This window comes from Rhinatrema bivittatum, chromosome 9, assembly GCF_901001135.1.
Source record: "Rhinatrema bivittatum chromosome 9, aRhiBiv1.1, whole genome shotgun sequence".
In the NCBI taxonomy this organism is placed as follows: Eukaryota; Metazoa; Chordata; class Amphibia; order Gymnophiona; family Rhinatrematidae; genus Rhinatrema; species Rhinatrema bivittatum.
Genome location: NC_042623.1, coordinates 179290449 through 179313907, shown reverse-complemented (window position 1 = coordinate 179313907; position 23459 = coordinate 179290449). Strand labels below are relative to the sequence as shown.

The window sequence follows — 23459 nt, the reverse complement described above, 5'->3', positions numbered from 1 at the left end:
ACTATTGTTAGCCATATCCGCTAGCGAGGTCGATGCCCTTGGACATATAGGTGAGCTGATGTGAACTGTTGATGGCGCTGGCAATCAGTTCCTTTAGGCACCAAAAAAGCATGTTGGGGCTGCAGAGCCTCTGCCTGCAGGCGCCCCTGGCATCCTTGGTACCACTGGGCACTGGGGTCTCTTTCGGTGCTGCTGGGCTGTCGATGTCTGTGGACGCCTGGGGCACCAGGGATGGTGCTATATACCATCGAGCTAGTCAAGGACTGTCGAAGCCCAGGGTACAGCATTGTTTGGAGCCATTTTGTGCGATCTGTTGTTGAGCATGAGAGCACTATGGGCCTCGCGGATGCCGTCACCACAGTGGGCACCAGTGGATGCGGTTGGATGCCGCAGGACACTACCACAAAGTACCATGGACTTCGCTGCTGCCTTTCCATGAAGGAAACTGCAGTGAGCCATTCCTGATGCAATTTCAAGGGCTGTGTTCAGCCTCTTGGAGTGTTATCAGGTATTGGGGGTACTATTGGAGTGATGCCATAGAATGCCACCCACTACCATGCCATAATCAGAGCCCCCAGCGGTACTGGGGATGCTGTCATCACACTGTTACTATTCACTCCATTGGGAGTTAATGCGACAGTGGAGTGCAGCATGCATGGTTGAGGAAGTCGGTGGTCATCTACTCCTAGCACCTCGGGTGCTGGCAGGCAGCATTTCTCTCTGTGCAGTACCCAGCCATGCCTGGTTCTGCCATCATTACATCAAGGTATCAGCCTCTTCGACTGTTCTGCACCATAAGATGCTAGGGAGCACTGGTGAGGAAGGTGCCATTACATACTCTTGATTGCTTTTTGGCAGCGTGCAGCCACCAACTCTTAGCAAGTGGCGCTCGGTCCTTGCTGTGCTGTGGGATTCTACCTACAAGCATGGCGAGTGGGTTCATAGGTGTGCCGCCATCCGTAGGATGGGATACCACTGTATAAGTACTGGTCAGCGTGCTTTTAAAGCGGAGAGCACTATTCTTCCAGTTGCCCTCTACTATATGGGGGTGAGTGTGTGCTTCCTCTTGGCAAGCACAACAGGTTGGGTGCCACAGCCTCAGGATTGACCTAAGTGCATTCCTGGTCAAGCCCTCTTGGGAGAGGATACCAGGAGGGTAGTGTCTGGAGTCTTCCCTTCCTTAAAAGAGGAGTATGTCTTTTGACCCCTCCATGTTAGAAATCCCCTTTGTGAGGAAGTCCCTGGAGCTATGCTCTTACAGGCTTATCATCGAACTGGAGCCTTGATTCTTTTGAATTAGTACAGGATTGGGGGACAGTAGTGGCAGTTATTGACCCGTTTTTGCTGGGGCCCCTCCATTGATACCCTGGTGGCTGCCCATCTGACAGAAGGCCGCAAGTGGCAGTTCAAGTTGCTTCTGAAGCTCAGTGATCAGTGACTGTAACCCAACTCTCACCTGGAGAGTTGCAAGGTTTTTAGGGATCAGGTGGCTCTGATTCCCATTGCTTTCCTGTCCCTTTAGGAAGGGGAGATATGACTGGGTTTCCAGGGTGACTGTTATGGGCGCTCCCTCGGACGCCTAATTGTCCACACCTACAATGCGTGTCACTTGTTCTCGAAGGGATGTCACTGTCTCTGGCAATCATTCTCTGTTCCTTGTAGGATCCTTAGTTTGTCCTAAGGCACAGCAGGTCTATTTCGTGAAGGAGCCATTCCAGATTCAGTCTCCCCATCATACTAGTAGTCTTCTCTTCAGGGTAGCTCCCTGGTGAAGATTAGGGGTTTCCCCTATCTGGCCATCATCTTTGATACCTACTCAGCTCAATGGGCTTTTCTTGTGGAGGACCACTATTGCTAGTTATTCTCGCCTGCGGGACCCTACCTCAGTGAGGAGTCCCATCTAAATAGCAAGTGTGCCTTTCATACTATTGCCATATCCATGGCTGAGGGAGCTGAGAGATGAGGGACCCCACAACTGAGGTGTCCCTCTTTCTTACAGTACTACTTTTTTTCTTATATTCTGCATTTTAATTAACAATTGTTCCCTGTACGTACCAGGATCAGTTCAGACTCCTGGGTTTTGCCCCCCCTCTAGCAGATGGAGACAGAAGTTTATAAACAAAAAACTCCGCCTACATATAGGCTGGTGCCACCTACAGTCTGGCAGTATTCTTCTGTCTCCTAGCAGGTGGAGAGGGTGCAAAATCCTACAGTCTGTTGAGGGCCTAGTTATTAGGTGTTTAAAAAAAAAAAAGGATAGGACTTTTGTGGTAGGACGGTAGGTGTGTTTTGTTTGTGCTCTGGGAAGGGACCGCAGAGGCTTGCCTGCTGGTCCCAATCCCCGCCTCCCGGGGGAAGGTAGGGTCCTGAGGGGACCGTTCCTCCTGGTAGAGGCCGCCGAGGAGTGGGGGAGCCCCACGTACCGGCTTGACAGGGCTGGGGGTGATACCGGGGGTCCCGGCTCACTCCCCCCAGCCGGATCCGGATCCGAGGTAAGCAGCTTATAATAAAAAAAAAAAAAAAAAAAAAAAAATTTTGGTGTTGGATTTTGTTTGGCTGTGTGTGTGTGTGTGTGTGGTGTGCTTGTACCTCGCGGCGACTGGGGGCTCAGCGATCCGGGGAGGAAATTTTGTCTTTTTTTTTTTTCTCCGATCTCCGCGGCGTTTTGCAAATGCCTCGGCAGGCTTCGTGTAGGGCCTGCGGGTCCGCGGCAGGGCGGCTGTCGCGCGACAGTCTCTGTTCCACGTGCGTGGGCGGCGGAGAAGGAGGGTCGGAGGTGCCTTCGGCGTCTCGGCGGGGTAGGCAGGACCGCGAGGTATCAGCGTTCCCGGAGCGGATGGCTGCGAGTTCGTCAGGGACGGCGGCCATTTTGCCAGCGTTTTCGGCGGGAACGGCGGCCATTTTATCAGCGCGGGCAGTACAAGTTAGCGCGGGCCGGCAGACCAGCGCACAGGTGTGGGACCCGCCGCGTTTGTCCCCCCAGAGGGTGTCTGGAAGTGAGGAAGGGCCGGTAGGGTCCAGGTCTCCTGGGGATGATTCCCCCGAGGATGGGGGAGAGGAGGAGGGGTCATCGGACTCCTCATTTAACTCGCGGTTCGTGTTGCTAATGCATAAGGCGTTTAAAGCACGCCGCCTGGCTCGGAAGAGAGGTCCGGGGATCCCCGCTTCTGAGAGCGGAGCGCCAGCGGTCAAGGCCCCAAAATCCGGCACGGGGGGAGGGGGGCTGTCTAGGCCCCGGCCCAGGCCAAGGCCTCTTCGTTCCAGGGGGGCGGAGGGGCCTTCGCTCTCCTCGTCTGAGTCGGAGGCGCTGGCGGATCCGGAGGAGGATCTGGACTGCCCATCCCAGCCCCCGAGGGGGGTTGAGGGGGATGAAGAGCCGGAGCCTAAGGATGCAGGGACACTGCACGCTACGGATGGGGACGATCCGAAGGTAGTTCGGTTGTTCCATAGGGATGAGCTAGGGCCCCTCATCCTGGAAATCCTGGGGGAACTGGGAATCCCACTTCCCCAGGTAGAATCTCGTCTGGGTCAGACAGATCCGGTGGTCTTGGGCCTCAGGGGTCCCTCGTCGGCTTTTCCACTACATTTCTCGGCATCGGATTTGATGTTTAAGGAGTGGGATACTCCGGATTTGGGACTCAAGGTAGCTAAGGCTATGGATAAGTTATATCCACTGCCGGAGGACGTGTTGGAATTTCTGCGCCTGCCAAAACTTGATTCGGCGGTGGCAGCGGTTACCAAAAAGACCACCATCCCGGTAACGGAAGGTACGGCTCTCAAAGATATACAGGATAGGAAGTTGGAGGTTCAACTGAAGCGTATTTTTGAGGTCTCGGCGTTGGGAATCCGGGCCGCGGTTTGTAGTAATTTTTCGTTGCGAGCCGGTTTACGCTGGGCACAGCAGCTGTTGGCGAATGAGTCTCTATCGACGGATGAGGCGAGGCAGGCGAGTCGATTGGAGGCGGTCATCGCTTATAGTGCGGACGCTTTTTATGATCTCCTGCGCACTTCGGCACGGACCATGGTCTCTGCAGTAGCGGCGCGGCGACTGTTGTGGCTTTGCCATTGGGCGGCGGATGGTACCTCCAAGGCTAGGTTAGGCTCCCTTCCCTTTAAGGGGAAGTTGCTCTTTGGTAAGGAGTTGGAGGATCTCCTGGAATCATTGGGGGAGAATAAAGTGCACCGTTTACCGGAGGATAGATACCGTTTCCGGGGTGCTCCAGCCGCTCGGCCGCGGTTTCGTGGGGGCCGTAGAACTCGTGCGGTGCGCGGATCGAACTCTTCGTTCCGTCACGGTGCGGCCCGACAACAATCGTACTCGCAGTCCTTTCGTGGGCGTCGATTCGGCCGTCCGGGGGCCAGTCCGGCTGTGCAGGGCGGTAAGCCAGCACAATGAAGTGAGGCCGGTCCGTTCCTCGGTTCCCCCGGTTGGAGGCAGGTTAAGCCGGTTTTACGAGGAATGGACCAAGATTACGTCAGATCAGTGGGTCCTAGAGGTGATAAAACACGGCTACGCGTTAGATTTTTCACACCGTCCGGCTCCGGGTTTTCTGGTGTCCCCTTGCGGGTTTTCAGAAAAGCGCCGGGCGCTGCGGGAGACTCTGGCGCGGTTGCACGACCTCGGGGCCGTCGTTCCGGTACAGACAGGCGAACTCCGACAGGGCCGGTATTCCATTTATTTCGTGGTACCCAAGAAGGAGGGAACGTTTCGTCCCATTCTCGACTTGAAGAGTGTCAACAAGTGCCTAAGGGTTCCGCGTTTTCGAATGGAAACTTTGCGGTCCGTGATCGCGTCGGTCAGAAAAGGAGAGTTTCTGGCCTCTCTGGACCTCACAGAGGCGTACCTGCACATTGGGATTCGACGGGAGCACCAACGGTTTCTCCGTTTTGCGGTACTGGGGCAACATTACCAGTTTCAAGCGTTGCCATTTGGCCTGGCAACGGCTCCGCGCACGTTCACCAAGATTATGGTGGTGGTGGCGGCGAGACTCCGCCAGGAGGGGCTGTTGGTGCATCCATACTTGGACGATTGGCTGATTCGGGCCAAGTCGAGGACTCTTTGTCTGCTGGCGATTCAGCGGGTGCTTCACCTGTTACGATCCCTGGGCTGGGTGGTCAACCTGGCCAAGAGTCATCTGGTGCCGTCGCAATCCCTGGAGTATTTGGGGGCGGTGTTCAACACGTGTCAAGGCACGGTGGCCCTAACGCAAGAGCGTATCCTCAAACTACAGGGGCAAATTCGCAGGTTGTTGCGCAAACCGGTCCCAGTGGTCTGGGACTATCTGCAGGTCTTGGGCTCTATGAATTCCACGCTAGAGTTAGTTCCATGGGCGTTTGCGCATATGCGTCCCTTGCAGTCCGCGTTGCTCTCCCGCTGGAGCCCGGTCTCGGAGGAATTTTTCCTCAGCCTGCCGTTGACCCAGGATGCCAGAGACAGCTTGCCGTGGTGGCTCTGCCACGACAACTTGAGTCGCGGGGTTTCGTTGGAAACTCCGTCGTGGACGGTGGTTACCACGGATGCCAGTCTGATCGGTTGGGGAGCGGTCTGTCTCGGTCGAGCGGTTCAGGGAACATGGTCGGCTCGGGAGGCGTCGTGGTCCATCAATCGGTTGGAAACTCGAGCGGTGCGATTAGCTCTGGTGAGGTTCCTCCCGCTTCTCCGCGGGCGTTCAGTCAGGATTCTGTCGGACAATGCGACCACGGTGGCTTATATCAATCGTCAGGGGGGAACCCGGAGTCAGCCTGTAGCGGCAGAAGCTCGGTCGTTGATGATATGGGCGGAGGCCCATCTGAGCAGAATCGCGGCTTCCCACATAGCCGGGGTGGAAAACGACCAAGCGGATTTTCTCAGCCGGCATTGGTTAGATCCCGGGGAGTGGGAGCTCGCGGAGGACGCCTTCAGGCTCATTTGCGATCGGTGGGGCACACCAGCGGTAGACCTGATGGCCACGTTCCGCAATGCAAAGGCTCCTCGATTTTTCTCTCGTCGACGGGAGACGTTGGCGGAAGGAGTGGATGCACTGGTAGTTCAGTGGCCGAGGGATGTGTTGCTCTACGTGTTTCCTCCGTGGCCGCTTATCGGACGGGTGCTGCGTCGCATAGAGCAGCACCCGGCGGAGGTGATCGTGGTGGCTCCAGAATGGCCAAGGAGGCCCTGGTTCGCGGATCTGGTGAATCTAGCGGTCGAGGGGCCACTTCGGTTTCCGTTTCTGCCGGATCTCCTACATCAGGGGCCCGTTTGTTTCGACCTGGTGCATCGCTTTTGACTAGCGGCATGGCTTTTGAGAGGCAGCGGTTGAGCTCTAAAGGGTACGCGGCTTCAGTGGTATCCACGCTGTTGCGGTCCCGAAAGAAATCTACGTCTCTGGCGTACGTGCGCGTGTAGCGACTGTTTGAGACTTGGTGTGTGCATCGCGGCACAGCACCTACCCGAGCAACTATCCCGGATATTCTGCTGTTTCTCCAGGATGGGTTGGCTAAGGGCCTGTCCTGTAGTTCTTTGCGGGTGCAAGTGGCAGCGCTAGGATCTCTTCGGGGGCGGGTGCACGGAGTTTCGGTAGCGCAGCATCCGGATGTGGTGCGTTTCTTTCGGGGGGCAAGACAGTTACGCTCTCCGTTTCGTCCTCCGTGTCCGTCTTGGAATTTGAATGTGGTTCTTAAAGCGCTGTGTAAGGCACCGTTTGAGCCTCTGCGGCACGTCACTCTTAAGGACTTGACGCTCAAGGTGGTATTTTTGGTGGCCATGGCCTCGGCGCGGCGGATTTCTGAGCTGCAGGCTCTGTTGTGTCGAGAACCTTTTCTGAGGATTTCAGATTCAGGAGTCTCCTTGCGTACTGTGCCGTCTTTTTTACCAAAGGTGGTTTCGTCCTTTCACGTCAATCAGACGGTTGAGTTGCCATCGTTTGGTCAGGTGCAGTCTTCGGATCCCTTGGCTAGGGACCTGCGGAAGCTGGATGTTCGGCGCGTCTTGTTGCACTATTTGGAGATCACTAATGTGTTCCGAGTCTCCGATCATCTGTTCGTCCTCTATGGTGGTCCCAGGCGAGGTAAAGCGGCCTCCAAGACTACAATTGCTCGTTGGTTGAAGGAAACCATTCGCTCAGCGTATTTGTTGGCGGGGAGACCATTGCCGGTGGGACTGAAAGCCCACTCTACTCGCGCCCAGGCTGCTTCCTGGGCGGAATGCCAACATATCCCTACGGAGGAGATCTGTAGGGGGGCCACTTGGAAGTCAGTCCATACTTTTGCCCGGCACTATCGTTTGGATGTGAAGGCGCCAGGGTCGTCGGGGTTTGGAGAAGGGGTGCTTAGGGCAGGCCTCTCCGGCTCCCACCCTCAGTAAGGTAAGCTCTGGTACATCCCAGGAGTCTGGACTGATCCTGGTACGTACAGGGAAAAGAAAATTAGGTTCTTACCTTTGGCTAATTTTCGTTCCTGTAGTACCGAGGATCAGTCCAGAGTCCCGCCCAGTATTGCGGTTGCGGTTGTCTGCCGGGAGAGGATGTGTGGTCTGTGTGCTGTTTCTGGAATATGTTTGTTGGTTACCTCGAGTTCGGTACCCAGTTGGGTGGAGTTAAGCTTCGGTTGGGCTTAGTTTGGAGGTAATCTTCAGTGTTCTTTGGGTTCTTTGTTGCGGGTTATCCTGCTACTTTGACATTCAGTAATACTGCCAGACTGTAGGTGGCACCAGCCTATATGTAGGCGGAGTTTTTTGTTTATAAACTTCTGTCTCCATCTGCTAGAGGGGGGGCAAAACCCAGGAGTCTGGACTGATCCTCGGTACTACAGGAACGAAAATTAGCCAAAGGTAAGAACCTAATTTTCTTTTTTGTTTTTCTGCCTCCATTTTCTTTTACAACCATTAAAATGGAGTTCTATTTTGCTACAGTTTTTTTCACAGTGCCGTATAATAAACCAGGCTTTAAAAATATCAGTGTTCCTGTAAGATGTCTTTAATGGATCTCCATGGCTTGGGGCCATCACGTGATATCCTTAACTGTGCTGCCTGTGCCCGATTTGACAAGTTTCACACTTGAAGAAAATTTGAGTTTCTCTCAACTGTCTGGAGCAGCAAAAAGGAAGCAATTACCAGCAGAGGGACCAGTGCCTAAAGCAAAAAGGCCAAAGTCCTTTTTAGCTAAGTGCAATGACTCTGAAAAGTCTCAGTGAAAGTGCCGTTCCCCCTTTATCAGAGGGAGAGACACAGTTCTTTGGTGTGCAAGCAAGTAGGTGCCAAGATGAGCCCTGTCCATGCAGAAGAATCCTTGGTGCACAATTACAGCAGCTTTACTCCTCTGTGCAGGAGATTCACCAGCACCATTGACAAAGGAAATCCTGTGCTTGTCAGCACCAAGAGAAACATCTGTGCCGAACAATCAATTGAAAAGAAGAAGGAACTTAATTTGCCCTGCTCTCCTGTGGGGTGAATTAATGGTCCCTCCTTCAGTTGAGTTTTCCTGAGGTGATATCTGCAGATTCGTGCCTCTATCCGCTAGCTGGTTTTCCAGCATGGCCTTAGCTGTAGAGAGAGAAACAGCTGAGAGGCTAGCAGGTACAGGAAGCAGAGTGCAGCGGTGAAGGCCTTTGCCCTCTCCAGCCAGAGACAGATTCTGTTTACTCTGCTGGGACGGGCTGAGCTCAGGTAAGGAGTAAATATATATTTAAAAAAAGTGAGGGATCTTCTCCTTCTGCTCTCTGAGCCTTGGTGTGCCGATCCAATGTCCATTTCCCACCTCCAAGGAAGCTTTGAGAGTTGTGGCAACTTGGCGGGTTGCGCAGCCTTTTGACTAGACCCGCTCTCAGGCTTTGTTCAGACGCTGCATAGTAGATCGCAGCGGCATTCGCATGCTTTTCTATGCGCAAGTCTGCCACGAAACAGTATCTGATGTCAGTTCGTTGGTGGGCACTCTGGTGGGTGCCTATCGGGACTGTGTATTGGGTGCCTAAATTTTGGGCGTCTGTACTGTGTGCTTATTGGACAGAGCTTGATTTTGGGTGCCTTGTCCAGGATGACCGACTGAGCTGAAGAAAGTTGGGTTGCTGCAGCCAGAGTACTACAGTTACAGAAGGAGTTGGGTTGGATGGCCAGCTTTGCCCAAAACACGTTGGTTCCATTCCAGAATCTGGAATACCTGGTGGACTCAATTTGACACGTTTGGGTCGATTGCACATGATGGAGTTTTGAATCTATGGCCGTGCTGGTATTGCTACCTTATATGAGAGCACACATGAGTCCTGTGCATACAGCCTTGCCCTCAAAGTAATATCTTCAGGGTCTGGGATATTCCAGAGTGAATGGCTTGGTAGCCCTTGGACAGGAGCCTAGAAGTAGGGTATTGCTGAAACACTTACTTCAGTAATGATGGTGATAGATGCCAGTCTCTCTGGATGGGCAACACATTATCAAACTCAAGTGGCTATTGTCAGAATCAGGTATTTGTATTCCACTGCAGATCAAAGGGTCCATCATAGTTTGCAACCAGGAGCAGTGAGAGTGTCATTTGAGCCTTTGCCTCTCTTCTTCAGACAGGCAGTTTGTGTTTTCTCAATTAGTGCCACATTGGGGGGCACCTTGTGACTCACCATGGAGGGCTGAGGGGTGACTGGAGCACGGACCTGTTAAATGAGCAGAGAAACAAGGATGCTCTTAGTAGCACATACAGCAGCTTTTATGAATATTTTACTGTAAGTTGCATTGAATTTTATGATAAATAGTAATGTATGATTGCATTATTTTTTAAATAAAAAGAGGTGTAGAAAATATGCATGTGATTTTCCTGAGCTGTGATTTTCTAGAGCAGGAGAGCAGGCGTTGTCTGTCAGAAGCAAGGTTCTCCCAGTATTCAAGTGGGAAGATTCGATAATGGTCTTGCTAGCCATTGGCAGCAATACCATAGAGAAGAAATTCTTCAGCCTCAGGAAGGTGACTTTTTTTTTTTGGGTCTGGATGTCCTAGTTCACGAGTGACTGGAATTGAGGCACTTGTGTGTTTCCTCTGGTGCACAGAGTTCTGCAAAAGGTAGCATGTCATTGTGGTCTGGTAATCTTGGTGGCCTCCGATTGACCAAGGAGTCATTAGTATTTGGATCTGATCAGGCTTGGTCAAAAAACTGTTGCTATTGGCCCCAGTTCCAGTAGTGCATGAAGATCCTCCTGGTTTGCCTTTTTCGGCGGGATCCTTGAGAGGACATGTTTGATTAAGAAGGGCTTCTCTTAGAGGTATAATTCCTCCTTTGTGATCAAGGATAAGCTGCTCTTTTCTGACTTGTGTGAGAGTTTGGGGTGCACAGAAGAGTCTAGCATGGAGCACAACTTTGGTGGTAGCCATTCTCGCCTCCTGGTCTCTGTGCTTGAAGGGTTTAGCTTTGAGCTCGCTAAACATGAAGTTGGCGGGTTTCCCTGTTTTAAGTGCCGACCATTGGCTTTTCACCTGGATGTCTCCCTTTCGAAAAAGATTAAGCATATTTGGGTTTTCCATGAAGGATATCAATTTGGTGTTGGAATTTCTGACTGGGCATCTTATCTTTTTGGTAGCTATCTATTCAGGTGGATTTTGGCATTGCAAACTGTTTTGTTGGGAACTTTTCTTGACTTTCTTGGAGGAGGCAATATCTGTTGTCACAGTTTCTTTATTTTCTGTGTAGAGTGTTTTTCACAGTTTTGATTTATTCAGATAGTGGTTCTTTTTTCTTTAGAAAAAATTCAGTCTGGAGACCTTATAGTAGGTTCAGAATTCTACTCAGGTATTTGGAGGTGACAAAAAATGTGCAAAAAGGCAGATCATCTCTTGTGCTCTTCAGGGACACTAGGAGGAGTGAGGCAGCTGTAGTACAATGGATTGAGAAGGCTTTAGACTATGCTTCTGTGTCCTAGGGTTGCTGTTATCTAAGGGGGTAAGCACAGATGCTAAGTGCACAGATTTCCATCTTGAATGGAGTTCCATTGGTATCTCTAGTGATCATTTGCAGAGTGGCTTATGTGGGCCTCCTTATTTCTTTGCTAGGCATTGATGGCTTGATGTCCATTTGGACAAAAGGTGGCTTTTGATTTAGATGTTTCAGAACAGGGCTGGCAGTGTCTCACCCAGATCAGGGATTGCTTGGGTACTTCCCATGAGTCCAGACTGGTCTGGCTGACTGAAGAGGGAAGAGAACTTTAATCTTACCTCATAATTTCTTTTCCTTGAGTTCAGCCAGACCAGTGCAGGACCCTCCTGGACTACCAGAAGAGCTCAGATATGGAATTCAGATGTTCAGGGTGGGTTCTTGAAATTGCTGTTCAGAGTGGGTATAATGTTGGAGGACCATGATTGGTCGCGTTCTGCTTGTTGATTTCTCATGTTTATTTCTCTTAGTGGAGTGTCTCCAGTCATTCTTCTCCCTTGGGAGCCCCCCTGGCTGAGGAGGATGTAAGGAATGGTTTAATTTTATCTTGATACATTGAATACTGGTAGGCTGAAGTCAGCATGGGACTCTACAAGGTGTGATGTCAGCAAACTTGTTGTTTGTCTCCATCTGCCTGGACTAGTCTGGCTGCCCTCAAGGAAAGGAAATTATCAGGTAAGATTACATTTCTTCCTAAATACACTCAAAATATGTAAATATCCAAACAAAGGTCTGTACTGACTTGCATTAAATGTCTCGAAAGAAGATTTAGAAAATTATCTCAACTGGCTGCAGTCCTTGTCTGTCATTATAATGGATGATAACTTCAAGCAATCCATATCTTCTGACACGGGCCACGTTTCGCAGATAATAGCTGCAACAGGAAAGAGATTGAAGTGGCTGGATGAGCTGATCACCAGTCATGTCATTGGGAGACTTGAGCTCCCATCAGCACAGGCGAAGGGCTGCCTACATGCTGAAATGCGCAGTTGGCAGACGATGCTAAAGACTAGGAAGTAAAATCTTTTCCCTGTACGTACCAGGATCAGTCCAGGACACCTGGGTTGTGACTCCGCACCAGTAGATGGAGACAGATTAAAACTTGTGGGCGGAGCCATATATAAGCCCCTGTGCCAGTCACAGCCCCTCAGTCTTACTCTGTCTCCAGTAGATGGTGCAGGTCCAGTCACAGCCCTGCCTGACCTGATTCTGGTGTTGGTGTTAGTCAGGTTTGAATTTTTTGGGCTAGGCTTTTTTGTTAGTTGTTTATATACCAAATTGGGGTTTTTTTCTTTTAATCCCTTAGTCTCGGGTGCCCTGCCTCCCAGGGGAGTTGAGAGGTCCTGAGGGGACTACCCTCCCCCGGTTGAGGCCGCTGCCAGGGTTGAGGACCCGGCTGAGCTAGTGGCAGCGTCAGGGGTGACACCAGGGAGCCTGGTTCACTCACCCCTGCAGGAATAAGGGCTTTTCAGTACCAGGGACAGCGTTTTTGTTTGTAAAAAAAAAAAAAAAAAAAAAAGTTTTTACTTTTGTTTTTGCGGCTCTCTGTTACCTGGCGTCGCCGCTCCGTTTTTGTCGGTGGGGGGGCGTCATTGGCAGGGGGGAGGTCGCCGAATTGCGCTATTTGTTTATTTTTAATTTTTTAATTTTTTGTGGTAATTTTTTCGCCGCGGCCCCGTTTTCTCCCGCGTTTTCGCCGGCATGCCGCGTGCTGCACAGTGCAGGGCCTGCGGCTCGGCGCGCGCGCGTCTTTCAAGGGACAGCCTTTGTTCAGCTTGCGTCCCGGGTGATGAGGGACCCTCGGCAGCGCCGCGGGTCCCTCATCACCCGGGTCGCGCGTTCGCCGTCGCGCGGTGGTAGCTCCGCTGACAGGCCTCAAGATCTTTTCCCGGTTAGTGCGGGAGTGGCGGCCATCTTGGCCACCGGCCGGGAAATTTCGCGGGAAACAGTGGGGGCCTCTTCTTTTCCTCCTGCGCTTTCCCCACAGCGTGTCGCGGCGGGGGAGGTTCCCTCGGAGGGGCTTCGGTCCCGGGAGGCTTCCGAGAGTGATTCTTCGGATTCTGGTGATTTTTCTGAGGATTTTGCGCTGTTGCTGCGCAAAGTTCTCAAATACAAGCGCAGCAAGCGCATCCGGGGGAATGGCTCGCGTGCGGCCGACCACGGCTCCCCTCCACGGAAAAAGAAGTCCAGGAAGGGCGCGGAGATCGCCCATGGTGCGTCCCGGGGGAAGCGGCCTCCCAGGGGGGTGCCGCAGGAATCGGATCCCGAGGATTCCCCTGAGGATGATACGGAGTCCGCCGAGGAGCCCCTGACGGGGGCCGGGAAGGCAGCAGTGGATGGTACTGCACAGCCCATTGCAGAGAAAGCTGCACAGGCTGCAGAAGGGGATGACCCCAAGGTGGTGTGGCTATTCCGCAGAGAGGAACTGGCACCTCTCATCCCGGCCATTCTCCATGAATTGGGAATTGAAGCTCCTCCGGTGGTGGTCCGCCAGGAGGCGAATATGGATCCTGTTCTTCTCGGCCTCACAGGACCAGCGGTTGCCTTCCCTTTTCATTTCTCGTCCACGGATATCCTTTTCAAGGAATGGGATACTCCGGAGTTAGGTTTGAAAGTCAGCAAGGCCATGGATAAACTCTATCCTTTACCGGAGGAGGCGCTGGAGCTCCTCTGACTTCCAAAAGTGGATTCGGCGGTGTCCGCTGTCACGAAGAGGTCTACCATCCCTGTCACGGGAGCGACGGCCCTCCGGGATATTCAAGACCGAAAGTTGGAGGTACAGCTCAAAAAGATTTTTGAGGTTTCCGCCTTGGGAGTTCGAGCTGCCATTTGCACGAACTTCGCTATGCGAGCTAGTCTGCGCTGGGCCCAGGTACTGCAGGCGAATGCAGATCTCTCTCCGGAGGAGGCTTCCCAAGCAGATAGGTTGGAAGCAGCTATCGCATATGGGGCCGATGCGCTCCATGATCTTCTACGCACTTCAGCTAGATCCATGGTGGCAGCGGTGTTGGCACGCCGCCTCCTTTGGCTGCGCAACTGGGCGGCGGATGGTTTGTCCAAGGCTCACCTCGGGGCATTGCCCTTCAAAGGGAAATTGCTGTTTGGTAAGGAATTAGATGACTTGATGGTTTCCCTGGGTGAGAACCGAGCGTTTAGGCTGCCAGAGGATAGGACCCGGTCGCGCTCTTCGTTTTCTGGCAGAGCCCGTTTCCGGGGTCCCCGGAAGTCCAGGCCGCAAAGATCCACCGGACCTTCGTACAGGCCGGCTTCTTCTCGAAACACTCACTGGCAGCACTCCTTTCGGGGCAAACGCTTTGGCAGGCAAGGAGGAGCCCCATCGGGTACAGGTTCCAAACCTTCGCAATGAAGTTCGGCCGGCCCATTCCTCGTCGCGCCCTCAGCACGCTGTCCCAAACGTGGGGGCGCGTCTATCCTTATTTCTCGAGGTATGGGCCAGCATGACGTCGGATCAGTGGGTCCTCGACGTGATAAGACACGGTTACGAGTTAGATTTTGCTCGCATCCCAGCGGACAAGTTCCTGGTCTCGCCTTGCAAGGATCCCAAGAAGAAGGCGGCAGTGCTAGACACCATCCGAAGACTAGAAAGCTTGGGGGCCATCTCTCCAGTTCCGGCCGATCAGTACGGCAAGGGCCGGTACTCCATTTACTTCATAGTTCCCAAGAAGGACGGCACTTTCCGACCCATACTGGATCTGAAAGGAGTCAACAGATGTCTTCGGGTCCCTCACTTCAAGATGGAAACCATTCGTTCGGTGATCGCGTCAGTGCGGCCAGGCGAATTCCTTGCGTCACTAGATCTCACAGAAGCATACCTTCATGTGGGCATCCAGCCAGCCTTCTAGCGGTTTCTGCGGTTTTGCATTCTGGGCAGACACTTCCAGTTCCGGGCTCTTCCGTTCGGCCTGGCGACAGCGCCTCGGACATTCACGAAAGTGATGGTGGTAGTGGCTGCGCACTTACGTCGGGAAGGCCTACTGGTTCACCCTTACCTCGACGACTGGCTGATTCGGGCGAAGTCAGAGAGCCTGTGTCGGCAAGCGGTATCCAGGGTGCTACAATTCTTGCAGTCCCTCGGCTGGGTGGTCAACTACAACAAGAGTCATCTGGAACCCACTCAGTCCTTGGAGTACCTTGGAGCCGTTTTCGACACAAAACGGGGCAGAGTGATTCTCTCTCAGGATCGGATATGCAAACTACAGTCTCAGGTACGACGACTTTTGTCTCAACACCGTCCGCGAGTCTGCGATTACCTGACAGTTCTCGGATCTATGGCCTCAACGCTGGCGTTAGTCCCTTGGGCGTTCGCTCACCTGCGGCCACTGCAGTCTTCATTGTTGTCCCGCTGGAAACCGATCTCAGAGGAATATTATCTTCCACTGCCTCTCGAGAATCAGGTGCGCTCCAGCCTGGGCTGGTGGCTGGATTCCAAACATCTCTCCTGTGGAGTATCTCTTCTTCTTCCCAACTGGACAGTGGTGACCACGGATGCCAGTCTTTCCGGTTGGGGTGCAGTTTGCCAAGAGAAATCGGTTCAGGGTCTATGGTCAGAAGATCAGACCCGGTGGTCTATCAACCGCCTAGAGTTCAGGGCGGTCCGTCTGGCATTGCAAGCTTTTCTACCCCTTGTACGAGGAAAGGCAATCCGAGTATTGTCGGACAACGCTACCACCGTGGCTTACATCAATCGCCAGGGAGGGACGAAAAGTCCTCAAGTAGCGGAGGAAGCATGTTCCTTGATGGCCTGGGCAGAGCGGCATCTCAGCGATCTCGCTGCGTCTCACATAGCAGGAGCCGACAATGTCCAGGCGGACTTCCTCAGCCGACACCACCTGGATCCCGGAGAGTGGGAGCTAGCGGAAGAAGCGTTTCTTCTCATTTGCAGGACTTGGGGAACGCCCCACATGGATCTCATGGCCACGTGGAACAACGCAAAGGCTCCGAGATTTTTCAGTCGACGCCGAGAAAGAGGAGCAGAAGGGGTCGACGCGTTAGCACTTCCCTGGCCGGCGGGGGTGCTACTGTATGTGTTCCCACCATGGCCCATGATCGGCAAGATACTGCGGCGCATAGAATTGCACCCGTCCAACGTGATCATGGTGGCGCCGGAGTGGCCGCGCCATCCGTGGTTTGCGGACCTGGTCCAGTTGTCGGTGGCGGCACCCCTTCGTCTACAGCGGTTTCCGGGGCTCCTTCGTCAGGGTCCCGTCTATTTGGAGGATGCGGATCACTACTGTCTCGCGGCATGGCTTTTGAGAGGTATCGGTTGAAGCAAAAAGGTTACTCAGACGCGGTAGTTGCCACGTTGCTGAGATCCAGAAAACAATCCACGTCTCTGGCTTATGTTCGAGTCTGGGTAGTCTTTGAGGAGTGGTGCGTGGAGCGGGGTCTTAGTCCCACTTCCGCTGCTATTCCCGATATTTTGGCTTTTCTCCAGGCTGGGCTGGCCAAAGGCTTAGCGTGCAGTTCCCTACGGGTCCAAGTCGCGGCGCTTGGTTGTTTGCGTGGTAAGATTCGGGGAGTCTCCCTGGCTCTCCACCCGGATATCTCCCGTTTCCTTCGGGGGGCGAAACACCTCCGTCCTCCTTTGCGGCTCCCTTGTCCTTCTTGGAACCTCAACTGGGTGCTCTTGTCCTTATGCTCAGCTCCTTTTGAGCCTCTGAAGCATTCTACGATCAAAGATCTCACGTTAAAGACTGTATTCCTGGTAGCCATTGCTTCGGCTCGCCGGATTTCTGAGTTGCAAGCTCTATCCTGCAGAGAGCCCTTTTTGCGCTTTTCCGATTCAGGGGTTTCCTTGCGGACCGTTCCCTCTTTCTTGCCTAAGGTCGTATCGGCTTTTCATTTGAATCAATCGATTGAACTTCCCGCTTTCGCGGTTGGTGATTCTTCCAACCCGAAGTTGAGGGATTTGAGAAAACTAGATGTGCGAAGGTCTCTTCTTCGCTATCTAGAGGTCACAAATTCTTTTCGTTTAACGGATCATCTGTTTGTGTTGTCGTCGGGTCCGAAGAAAGGTTCTGCGGCGTCCCGCACAACGATCGCCCGTTGGCTCAAGGAGGCCATTGGTTCCGCGTACATTCTGCGCGGTAAAACACCGCCAGTGGGTCTTCAAGCTCATTCGACAAGATCTCATGCGGCGTCCTGGGCGGAATCTTCTCAGGTTTCGCCTCAAGAGATTTGCAGGGCGGCTACCTGGAAATCGTTGCATACCTTCATTAAACATTACCGATTGGATGTTCAAGCTACTGATGCTTGGGGATTTGGAGAGAGGGTACTCCGAGCGGGACTCTCTGCTTCCCACCCTCGATAACTTAGCTCTGGTACATCCCAGGTGTCCTGGACTGATCCTGGTACGTACAGGGAAAGGAAAATTAGTTTCTTACCTGATAATTTTCGTTCCTGTAGTACCAAGGATCAGTCCAGGATCCCGCCCGCAGTGTGGCGCTATAGTAATGGAGAGTCCGCTCATTGTTGTTTTTTAATACGCTGACCCCTTCTTTTGTTCGCTCTCCCGGTTGGAGAGTCTGTTTTCCTGTAGGGGTGTTGGAGTTATTTTACTTAGTAAGTTTCTATGGTTAGCTATGTTGGCTTTTGGATTTTTCTACTTTGACATTACGTATGACTGAGGGGCTGTGACTGGCACAGGGGCTTATATATGGCTCCGCCCACAAGTTTTAATCTGTCTCCATCTACTGGTGCGGAGTCACAACCCAGGTGTCCTGGACTGATCCTTGGTACTACAGGAACGAAAATTATCAGGTAAGAAACTAATTTTCCTTTGTTAAAGCTTTCTTTAGGACTTTTAATGCAGGGTCAGTATGGACATCAATTTTGTTTTAACACATGATTTTGTGGGCATACCTCTAAAATACATTTTTCGTGGCCAATGATTATTTAGTTAGCCTGCATGATAACTACCTTTGTGAGTATAGGGCTTTATGGAACATGATTTTTTTTTTTTTATTACATACATTTTATTTTATTTTCTATTACTGTGGTTCTGCTTTTTTGTTTGTTTTGATGCATGACTAGGCCGGGATCTGGTACATTTGAACCTTGGAAGTGCCTCCATAAATTACATAACATTTGCCATGGTCTGTGTGTACCTGTGCAGGATGGCGTCTTAGCAGTGGCCTCATGAATACTAAGCCCTTCTTCTCAGCTAGAGGTTTTGTTTGTCCTGTGTCTGTGGGGAAATGACAGGGCCAACTTCGCCTAATTTCCACATACAGTGGATAAGCTTCAGTTCCCTCGTCTGTGTTTGCCTTAAAGTTACGGGTGACTAAGAGCCAGTAGGACGTGGAACATTAATGTGGGAGCTGCTGGGTATTGATGATTTTTCATGTTCTTTTTTTTTTTTTCTTCCCTCTTTCTTGAACCTACCTTCCAGCTGTGTGAGTTATGTCCCAGAACCAGAGAACTCTGCCTTGCTGCGTTGTGCCCTGGGGATCTTCCGCAAGTTTAACCGTTACCCAGAAGCGCTGCGCTTGGCATTAATCCTAAATGACATGGAACTGGTGGAGGACATATTTACAACCTGCAAGGATGTGTAAGTGCCGGCAGCTCCAGTTGTATGTCATTCCTACTTCTTACTAAACCTTTTCCTTCACACTGTGCTCTCTGTTCCTGGCATACTCTGTCCAGCAGGTCTTCCTGAGAATTACTCTCTCCAGATTCTTGTAGACACTTCTTCTTGAAGCATGTGATTCTCTTCCAGCCACTCTTGACCTTATTTATTTTCCTCTCATTGCACAGAGTTGTCCAGAAGCAGATGGCGTTCATGTTGGGAAGACACGGTGTATTCCTGGAGCTAAATGAGGATGTAGAGGAATATGAAGACCTGACAGAAATTATGTCTAATGTCCAACTCAATAGCAACTTCCTCGCCCTGGCTCGGGAGGTGAGCTACTGTCTGCTCCGCTCGTCCCTGCCCTGGCTCGGGAGGTGAGCTCTCTCTCTCCTGCCCTGGCTCGGGAGGTGAGCTGCAGTCTGTGCGGCCTCTCTCTGCCCTGGCTCGGGAGGTGAGCTGCTGTCTGCTCTGCTTGTCCCTCCCTGGCTCGGGAGGTGAGCTCTCTCTCTCCTGCCCTGGCTCGGGAGGTGAGCTGCTGTCTGCTCCGCTCGTCCCTGCCCTGGCTCGGGAGGTGAGCTGCTGTCTGCTCCGCTCGTCCCTGCCCTGGCTCGGGAGGTGAGCTGCTGTCTGCTCCGCTCGTCCCTGTCCTGGCTCGGGAGGTGAGCTCTCTCTCTCCTGCCCTGGCTCGGGAGGTGAGCTGCTGTCTGCTCCGCTCGTCCCTGCCCTGGCTCGGGAGGTGAGCTGCTGTCTGCTCCGCTCGTCCCTGCCCTGGCTCGGGAGGTGAGCTGCTGTCTGCTCCGCTCGTCCCTGCCCTGGCTCGGGAGGTGAGCTGCTGTCTGCTCCGCTCGTCCCTGCCCTGGCTCGGGAGGTGAGCTGCTGTCTGCTCCGCTCGTCCCTGCCCTGGCTCGGGAGGTGAGCTGCTGTCTGCTCCGCTCGTCCCTGTCCTGGCTTGGGAGGTGAGCTCTCTCTCTCCTGCCCTGGCTCGGGAGGTGAGCTGCTGTCTGCTCCGCTCGTCCCTGCCCTGGCTCGGGAGGTGAGCTGCTGTCTGCTCCGCTCGTCCCTGTCCTGGCTCGGGAGGTGAGCTCTCTCTCTCCTGCCCTGGCTCGGGAGGTGAGCTGCTGTCTGCTCCGCTCGTCCCTGCCCTGGCTCGGGAGGTGAGCTCTCTCTCTCCTGCCCTGGCTCGGGAGGTGAGCTGCTGTCTGCTCTGCTTGTCCCTGCCCTGGCTCGGGAGGTGAGCTGTCTCTCCTGCCCTGGCTCGGGAGGTGAGCTGCTGTCTGCTCCGCTCGTCCCTGCCCTGGCTCGGGAGGTGAGCTCTCTCTCTCCTGCCCTGGCTCGGGAGGTGAGCTGCTGTCTGCTCTGCTTGTCCCTGCCCTGGCTCGGGAGGTGAGCTGTCTCTCCTGCCCTGGCTCGGGAGGTGAGCTGCTGTCTGCTCTACCTCTTCCTTTATCCACCTTAATTCCCCTGAAATCACACTCGCACTACTATCATACTTCACAGGAATCATCCAAACAATCTTACCACATAAACTAAAACTACTCGATGTAAGTGCATAGAGAACTGCAGTGCTCTCCTCCTTATTACTGGGGCTATATCCCCTCTTTCAAATATTTAAACTTTCACTTCTTCTCCAGGTGTCATACATGATGATTCAGCTCTCCTCCTTATTCTTGGGCTGTATAGATCTCCTAAAAGTCCCCAGTAATAAGAGGAGTACCCCAATTCTCTGTGCACTTACATCAAGTAGTTTTAGTTTGTGGTATGATAGTTTGGATGATTCACATGAAGTATGATAGTAGTGCGAGTGTGCTTTTAGGAGAATTAAGGTGGGTTTAAATTGGGTATCGGATATATTGTCATTGTATCTGAGATTTGGAAGTTTATATGATGTCTTAAAAAAAAAATGGTCACAATAGCCAGTGTATCTATAAATGTTTTGTAAAGTTGTTTTTACATTTTTATATTGATCATGTAATATTTTTAGGAAGGAATGAAGTCAAATTTAATATTTCTTATCATACAGTCAGATGAATCCAGAACAAGTGGGTTATGCATTCCTACCAGCAGATGGAGACAGAGTAAACTGACGTCATTACCCCTGCAGTTAAATCAGCCTGGCAGTATTCTCGGTCTCCGGCAGATGGTGGATGTGCATCTCCCTACTTGGGATTGCTTCATTATAAAATAAGAATTAAGGATAAAATTTGCCCCGCTCTCCTGCGGTGATGCCAAATGGTCCCTCTCCCAGTTGAGAATTCCTGAGGTGATTCCTGTGCTCCCTCAGATGCGTGCCTTAGTCCGGTAGCTGGTTTTGCCAGCTTTCAGCTGAAAGGCAGCGGGTGCAGGAAGCCGAGCGCAGTGGTGAAGGTACATGTCCTTTCTCCCCGCAGCCGGAGACCATGTTTGTGCTCAACCAGGCACAGCTGAGCTCTGGTAAGTTTCTTTCTTTTTTTTTTTTTTTTAAAGAGATAGATACAGAGATTTAGCGGGAAGTTTTGTTGTTGAACAGGGTTTCTTCCTCCCCTGGTCCCCTTGCTCAGTACGCCGGTCCGCCATTCATTCCGCTCTGTGGGAGGTTGAGGGACGTGGGAAGCCTGGTGGGTTGAGCAGGCTTTTCGCTGCACACCGTGTGGGTAGGCCACAGTGGCTTTTTGCGTGCTTTCTAAGGCTGCTTTCTACAGGATCGTCGGTCCGGCGTGTGCATCTTGCTGTGCGTCCAGGTTGTGTGCCCAGTTTTTGGGCATACAGTGGGGACCTTGTAGTCTGTGCGCCCACTTTAAGTAACGTGTAGTGGCTTCCCTCTTACCTGTGCGCACAAGTGGTACTGTGTGCTTATGGTTTTTTTTGTGCGCTTAATTTTTAGCCGCGTAGGTTAGCCCCTAGGTGTGTGTGCCTAAGTGTTGGAACCATAATTTCTACATTCCTATTTGAGCGCCTATCTAAAAAAAAACAAAACACTTAGACGCATGCATCCAGCCAACGCCCAGTGCGTTGTCCACCCTCATGGCACCTGTGCCTAAGAAGCCTAAGCATCTTTCTCTTTGCACTGCTTGTTTTATATACAGGTATCTCAGCCAGGATTGCCTGTAGGTTTGTGGCAGTGCTATTTGGAGGCTTAGGGTGGATTGTCTTCCTCTGATTTCACTAAGCCTGGTTCTTCCCAGCCGGATGTGGGTCTGGGTAAAGATGATTCAGGTGGGGTACCTGCTTTTGGAATTCCCCTAACTAGTTCCTCAGCAGGGGAAGTAGCTCAGTGAGTTCACCTCAGGTCCCTTCCGGTCTGGATGCTTCTACCTCTTCACGGGTAGAAATTTTCCAGGGTTTGCAGTCCTTCAGGCACAGTCCTTGTCCCTATCCCATGCTCTTAGAGCAGAGGCACAGGGGGGAAAACCTTGCCTGAGATTATTTTTTGGGTGCCAGAGAACTCCTGGAGTGGCAGTGGGGCCTCTGGATGGAGATCCGTACAGCATGAATGATGACACCAATCCTGCCTTTCTTGAGGATGGTGAAATTCCCCTGGATTAGACCCGTATGGGACTATGTTGCGGTTCTTTCACAGAGATGAACTGCCAGCTCTGATTTCCCAGACCCTGAAAATTGCTTGGAGTTCCTGGGGCAGATTCAGTGTCTCAGCCAAAGACAATTTTGTAGCGTGTAGCAAGATGGACTCAGGATCAATGGTTTATGCTTCCCTGCCAGCAGATGGAGATGGAGTCAGGTTTCAAAGCTGACGTCACCCTAGATACAGCCCTCTGGTGACCTCAGCCCTTCAGTATTTCTCCGTCTCCAGCAGATGCAGACATGCTTTCCCTATGGGGATCACTGTATCTTTTGGAAGAAGAAATTCGGTTTTTAAATTGGAGAAAAGATTGAGCTCCGCTATCCTGCGGTGATACCTAAAGATCCCTCCCTAGTTGAGAATTCCTGAGGGGATTTCCGAGATCTTTCAGAGGTGTACCTTGGTCCAGTAGCCGGTTCCGACATGGACTTTGCTGCTGAAGCAGCTAAAAGGCAGCGGGTACAGGAAGCTAAGTGTGGTGGTGACGGCCAAAGCCCTTCCCCCTGCAACCAGAGACTGTCTCTGTACTCAGTCTGTAAGCGCTGGTAAGTTTAAAAAAAAAAAAAATCCTCCAGATTCAGAGACGTTGGAGGTTTTTCGGCAAGACTTCCGGTCTCCTTGCTCGGTGCGCCGTACCGACATTGTTCCTGATTCCGTTGGGGTAAGGGGAACTGGGTTGAGTGGACCCCTGGTGGGCTAGGCCCTGCTTTAGACTTGGTCAGCACACCATATGGCGCCATCTTGTGTGCATTTTTGTGCCTGTATTACCAGTCATATAGAGCTTCAGTTCGTGCATGCGCTGTTCGCCTAATACTGCGAACATATTACACACACAACTTACTAGGCACAGAATACAAGTAAAACTGGGTGCATGGGCTGTGCGTGCGCCTCGCTGCAGTCTGCGTAGGTGCCTGAAATCTGAGCGCATAAAATCTTAGGTGCGAGCTGTATGAACACGCAGTTACTGTCGCCAATGGCTCCGGCAGCAAAGAAACATAAGCGCCTTTCTCTCTGCACTGCTTGTCATATTAGGGCTGGATTCTTGTTTGTCAGCACTGTGAAGAAGCCCAGGGAAAGTTGGCCTCCCCAGACTTTGCTAAGCTCGGCTCCTCCCATTCAGAGGATGGTTAGCCACAGCCTTAACTGGAAGTACTTCGGATCTGAGTAACCCCGGGACTGGTTCATCCATGGGAGAGCGAAATTTAGCGGCACCTACCCCAGTACCTCCTGGGGTAGGCATGGACACAGCCGCCTTCTCTTGGACTGAATTCTTTCAAGGCCTTCAAGCCTTCATACAGGCACAGTCTGCTTCTTTACTTGCCCCTGTCTGGACGGAACCTCGGCCGATAGGTCTGGGGAGAGGGAGGACTTATCTGCAGACCTTGAGGCATGCCTCCACTCACCAAGGGTATCGCTGGCAGGGACCTGG

General features: G+C 52.3%; 1 protein-coding gene across 1 annotated transcript in view; it reads left to right on the top strand.

Moving 5' to 3' along the window:
- Positions 1 to 23459, top strand: part of PSMD2 (proteasome 26S subunit, non-ATPase 2) — a 153010-nt gene that overhangs the window by 32661 nt on the left and 96890 nt on the right. Inside the window, exons 6-7 of the mRNA XM_029617179.1 lie at positions 18295 to 18453; positions 18660 to 18804. Of these exons, the coding sequence (XP_029473039.1) occupies positions 18295 to 18453; positions 18660 to 18804 (304 nt within the window). The remainder of the gene's footprint in view (positions 1 to 18294; positions 18454 to 18659; positions 18805 to 23459) is intronic.